Raw genomic sequence first — 6,000 nt, forward strand, 5'->3', positions numbered from 1 at the left:
AGGGTGTAAAAACAGGCATCCTTCTCTCCCCTTGGAAGTGGTTGCATTCACTTCTACCTCCACCACTGTTCATCTCCAAAATACCTTCTGTAGGTAAATGGAAAATGTCCAGTCACTGCATTTGTCGGGTTCTGGCCTTTCCAAAGACGATCCGCTCTCTTGGAGCCATGATCCTTCCCTCTACTTGAGCAGCACAGAGCATTACATTGTAGAATGGTTCTTGATGTTCACGTCAGAAACAGAAGAAATCAGAGTGAATTTAGCTGGAAGGGCTTTGTTAGGAGCTAGGTCCTCCACAAGGCTCTTTGCATAGTTAAAGAACTCCCTCCACCCCCATAAAGAGATAAAATAGTTCTTAACTGTGGATTTAGGACTGTCCATTGTAATTAAGCCACGTTAAAAAGAGTTCCTGTGAGCTATTCTGTCTGGAGCTGCAGCCCATTGCTGCTCCTTGATCCTGGTCTTAGGCGTGTGGCTGAAAGGATCGTTATGTGCCAGGGTATTTTCATGCTGTTGTTCTTACAGAGGGTCTCAGTTCAATGGCCAGAATTAGGCCAAGACAATCTCTTTGCCAAATTATATTGTCGGACTATTTCACATCACCTCTACACTGTTGGCTTAGTACCCCAAATTTATAACATGATCTAAAATTACTTTTTTTGCTCTTCAATGTATATTGCTGCCTTTATTTTTCTCCAAAGACCAGGATGTGTCCTGGGGAGATGGGGCTACGTATTATGAATGTTAAAAGCAATCAGTGACTGCCTGGACAGGACTGAGCTATTTAGAAAGTCAAACAGACTATTTGTGGCCTTTAGATAAAGCTCCAAAGGTCAGGCCATCTCCGCTCAAAGCCTGTCGCAGCAGATAAGGCTGTGCATCCAGGAATGTTATGAATTAGCCACTGCTCCTGTGCTCGAACCTCGCAGGGCTGTTCAGTTCGGGAACATCCGTTTCAATGGCACCTCTCCATAATGCACCCTTATCTGAAATCTGTGAGGCTGCTGCATGGAGGCTCACTTCATGCCTTCACAGATGGCTGCTGTCTCAATACAGCATCAAGAGCAGTGCAGGTGTCAGGAGGGCTTTTCTTCAGTCACACTGGATTCTCTGGGACTGCTTCTTCTGCAGCCCTGCTGCTGGCTTCCTTCCCCAGGCTGTCTTCTGCAGAGGGACGTGGGTTTGTCCCTTCCTGTTTGCACAGGAGACCAGCTCTGCACGCAGGTTTCCAAAACCTGTGGGTGAATTCAGCAGTATGGACAACACCATGGACAAATGAAGTGTGTGCAGCAGGGTGTCATGCAGCTGGGTTTTGGAAGCTGCTTTGTCCCTGTTAGCTGCCAACCTGTGATGCTGCAAGGAGGTTATTCCTTTGCCATGTTACGAGAAGCACAAATTGCTGTGCCACACAGTGTTACAGGACACAGCGGTGTGAGGGGCTCCTGCAGTGCAGCTGTGCAGGCAGCGGTGTAGGGCTCGGTGCCCAGAAGGCAGAGGAGCACACATGGCATTGCACTCCTGCCGTGCAGATCAGTGCTCTGCCCCAGCTCCGCCACCCGCAGCAACAGGACCTGCGTGACAGCTGCCTGCTGGCAAAGGCTGTTGGAGCTGTGGGTGTCTGTGCCCAGTTCTCAGGATCGATGATGTTGGTTAAAGACCTCATCAGGATAAATGGGGCAGCTGCAGCTCAGACTGTTGGCTGCCGCTCTGTGTGCAGGTCCCTTTTATGCTGCTCACAGGGTGAAGCAGCCTGGCAGCAGCTGGGTTTGCTGTCCATGCCCAGCCATGTGCCCAGCTGCTGTGCTTCCCCAGCAGCACCCAAAGCTGCCGCTATGCCCCAGAAGGGCACCTTCTCCTCTCCTGCCCTCCCCCACTGAATGGCAGCACCTGAAGCAGGAGTTGCTGTGCAGCCATCGCTGTTTCCTGGTGCTGCGGCTCTAAGGACCAAAAGTGTGATAATGAAAGGATGGATTTTGCAGTTCAGTTTTGCAGCAGGGGTGGGATCCTGCAGGCAGTTCCTGGCTGTGGAGTCATTGACCGCACAGGGCTGTGCCTGTGAGAAAATTGGAGCTTTGTTTTATTTTTGTTTTCTCCTAATGGCACTGAGGAACTTCCTGCACAAACATTCCTTTCTGGGAGTACGTTCACCAACTGCACTGGGTGTGTAACGCGTCAGTCCTTCAGAGCTGTGCTCCTATGGCCCCAGCTGCCACCAGCTGTGAGAGCAGAAATCAATCCTGGGAGCTGTGCTGGTGCTGCTGGGAGGACCAGCAGACCTCGTGTTCCAGCATTCATCCATCTCCTTGAGGCAGCATTACAGGGCTTGTAACTGCCCCCAGAACACGATGTTTGCCCCAGGGAGATGCATAAATCCCCAACAAACTTTGAAATAGCACAGAAGTGACGTGCTCAGAGCCTCTTATGGAAAGATGGGGTTCAGTCAGGAGTTTGTGGTTCATGAACACCACCCAACTAGGACAAAACTCCTTAGATGGAGCCTGTTCAGCCAGCCTCAGTCACCATGACCAGAGCTCACCAGTCTATGGAGATTATAACAAGATGAGCAGTACCAGTGTTAGGGTCATGTGGCACAGCACTTTCCTTTGTTTGCATGTGTGGCCAGAGGAGCACCCATTTCGTGCAGGTGTGAGAAAAGGACCTGTCCATGACATCAGCTGTTAATCCTCATGGAGTCTCAGTACCAAAATAACTGTTCTTCAGGTATTTTTTGAGGCATTGGAAAATACAGTCTGCACTTACAGTAAATGGTCCGGTTCTGTTTCCTTCTGCTGTCTCTGGCTTTCTCTGCCAGACCAGCTAATGCACCAGGGAAGTGTTCAAGTAAGAGAAAATAGGTTTCCTTTGAAGCCATCTTTACCTTGTGACATTTATCTGCTGCTATCAGCCTGTGCGTCTGTTCTTTCATGGTAATGATGCATCTTCTTCTGTGTCTGCATTTTGCTGGTGCTAACAACACTTAGAGTTGCTTTAGCCAGAAGCTGGGAGGAAAAGTGTGGGGGAGGGCAAGGACTCAGTTTCCTAAGAAGTCCATCTCACTGGGTTCTCTCCAATCAAGACCTTCCTGTGTCTGTGTCATTTTGAAGGGGGAGGGGGGGGGAGGCGGCAATAAAAAACCTAAGCCAAAAGTCAAGCAACTTCTAATTTGCCTTGGGAAATGATCCTTGCAAACTTATTTAATCCATTCTGTAGCACCCATAGTTGCAAGCTATGCTGCACAAAAGGTACAAAGCTTCCATCTGAAGAGAACGAGCCCAGGGGACTGGAACAGCTCCATTGTACAGGGGACAACAGCTTGGAAAGTTTGGCTGAAGTTCCACAAGAAGGCCAGGTGCATTGTGTGTGCTGAGTGGTTTCTGCAGGGCTTGTCTCTCTGCTCAGCTGTCCGTGGAGAGATTTTCTTCTCTTTGTTTACAGAGTCACAGAACAGTTTGGGTTGGAAGGGGCTTCTGGAGGTCATTTGGTCCAGACACCGTGCTCAGGCAGGGCCACCTAGAACAGGCTGTGAATGACTGACCCATGTTTGTAAAGGTGCCATTCTCTCTTTGGCTGCTCCCATTGTGACATGGTGGGCTGCCCTCCTCCCAGCCACAGGAAGGGAAAGTTGAGCACTCAGGGAGCAGGGAGAGGCATCCTGGGGACACCCAGCTCCAGGGGAGCAGCATCCCGCAGCCCTTCTCCAAAGCTGTTTGCACACTTGAGCTGCCCCATGGTCCTCTTCATCCCTCCTGTGCACCTGCATCGTTCCCTCACCAGATGTGCTCAGCTGCCCCAGACTGAGCCCATAGGGTGTGCCTCTGCCTTCTGCCTCTTTGGGAAAGCAGGATTGTAGATGTGGGGTGAGCTGCAGGTCAGGAGGGGTGCGTAGTCAGCTCCTGAAGGATGAATCCTTTCAAGGCCAGGTTGGATGGGGCCCTGGGCAACCTGATCTAGTAAATGTGGAAGTTTGGTGGCCCTGCCAGGCAGGGGGGTTGGAACTTCATGATCCTTGAGGTCCCTTCCAGCCCAGGTGGATTCTGTGAATCTGAGCATGGGAGCTCTACTCTGACCCTCTCTCGAGAGGTAGCCTGAGGGTCAGAGTGCTGAGCATGACCACATCTCCTGGGACAGGGGCTCCTGAACACCATTTCGAATTGGAGAGCACACGGCAGTACAAGGTACAAGGTCGCTGCAGTGACCAGCTAGCACTGCCCCACATGGGGAAGGGGCTGAGCCTGCAGCCCAGGACCACTGGCCTTCTGCTTGCTGCCCGCCTGTGCCGAGCGGCTCCTCACCTCTCTCTTCTCTCTCTTGCAGCTTTAACTTCTCCCAAACCCAACCTGATGGGCCTGCCCAGCACAAGCGTCCCTTCGCCCGGCCTTCCCACCTCTGGATTACCAAATAAGCAGCCCCCGGCAGCGCTCAGCTCGCCCACCCCAGCGCAGGGCACAGCCATGGCCCCGCAGCAGCCACCGGCGACGACGCCGCAGCCGCAGCAGCAGCCCCCGCTGCCACGCAAGGAGAAGGAGGGCGAGAAGGCGAAAGAGAAGGAGAAGGCGCCCAAGGGGAAAGGGGACCCCCTGCCGGGGCCCAAGAAGGAGAAGGGGGAGGCGCCGGCGGGCGCCCTCGCAGCCCCACTGCCCGCCATGGAGTACGCGGTGGAACCGGCGCAGCTCCAGGCACTGCAGGCCGCCCTGAGCTCGGACCCTGCCACGCTGCTGACCAGCCAGTTCCTGCCCTACTTTGTCCCCGGGTTCTCCCCCTACTACGCCCCGCAGATCCCCGGCGCCCTGCAGAGCGGGTACCTGCAGCCCATGTACGGGATGGAGGGGCTGTTCCCCTACAGCCCCGCGCTGTCGCAGGCGCTGCTGGGGCTGTCCCCCGGCTCCCTGCTGCAGCAGTACCAGCAATACCAGCAGAGTCTGCAGGAGGCATTGCAGCAGCAGCAGCGGCAGGCGCAGCAGCAGCAGCAGCAGCAGCAGCAGCAAAAAGCGCAGCAGCCCAAAGGAAGCCAAACCCCCGTCCCCACGGGGGCCGCCACCCCGGACAAAGACCCTGCCAAAGAACCCCCCAAGCAAGAAGAGCAGAAGAATGCACCCCGCGAGGTGTCCCCCCTCCTGCCCAACCCCCCCGAGGAGCCCGAAGCAGAAGGCAAGGGCGCGGACTCCCTCTGCGACCCCTTCATCGTCCCGAAGGTGCAGTACAAACTGGTCTGCCGCAAGTGCCAGGCGGGCTTCGGCGACCAGGAGGCGGCCAGCGACCACCTGAAGTCCCTCTGCTTCTTCGGCCAGTCCGTGGCGAACCTGCAGGAGATGGTGCTTCACGTGCCCACCGGCAGCGGCCAGGGCAGCGGCTCGTACCAGTGCGTGGCGTGCGAGAGCACGGTGTGTGGGGACGAAGCCCTCAGTCAGCATCTCGAGTCAGCCCCGCACAAACACCGAACAATCACAAGAGCAGCAAGAAACGCCAAAGAGCACCCCAGTCTATTACCTCACTCTGCCTGCCCCCCCGACCCCAGCACCGCATCTACCTCGCAGTCGGCCGCTCACTCAAACGACAGCCCCCCGCCCCCCCGGCCCCCCCCGGCTTCCCCCCACGCCTCCAGAAAGCCCTGGTCCCCGGCCGCCCCCCGCGCCCCGCCGGGGAAGCCGCCGCCGCCGCCCTTCCCTCCTCTCTCCTCATCTTCAACGGTTACCTCAAGTTCATGCAGCACCTCAGGGGTTCAGCCCTCGATGCCAACAGACGACTATTCGGAGGAGTCTGACACGGATCTTAGCCAAAAGTCAGATGGACCGGCGAGCCCGGCGGAGGGGCCCCGGGAGCCCGGCTGCCCTAAGGACAGTGGTCTAGCTAGCGTAGGAATGGACACCTTCAGATTGTAAGCTTTGAAGATGAACAATGAAAATGAATTTAAATAAAAAGTTAATAACAAACCAATTTCAAAAATAGACTAACTGCAATTCCAAAGCTTCTAACCAAAAAAAAAAAAAAAAAAAAAAAAAA

At 54.8% G+C, this 6,000-nt stretch overlaps 1 protein-coding gene across 3 annotated transcripts in view; it reads left to right on the plus strand.

Moving 5' to 3' along the window:
* Nucleotides 1-6,000, plus strand: part of ZFHX3 (zinc finger homeobox 3) — a 144,803-nt gene extending 138,803 nt beyond the window's left edge. For all 3 annotated transcript variants that reach the window (XM_015874229.2, XM_015874231.2, XM_015874232.2), the window contains exon 10: nt 4,315-6,000. In XM_015874229.2, coding sequence (XP_015729715.1) covers nt 4,315-5,879 — 1,565 coding nt within the window. In that variant the 3' untranslated portion in view covers nt 5,880-6,000. The remainder of the gene's footprint in view (nt 1-4,314) is intronic.

Source organism: Coturnix japonica, chromosome 11 (genome assembly GCF_001577835.2).
Source record: "Coturnix japonica isolate 7356 chromosome 11, Coturnix japonica 2.1, whole genome shotgun sequence".
Taxonomy (NCBI): domain Eukaryota; kingdom Metazoa; phylum Chordata; class Aves; order Galliformes; family Phasianidae; genus Coturnix; species Coturnix japonica.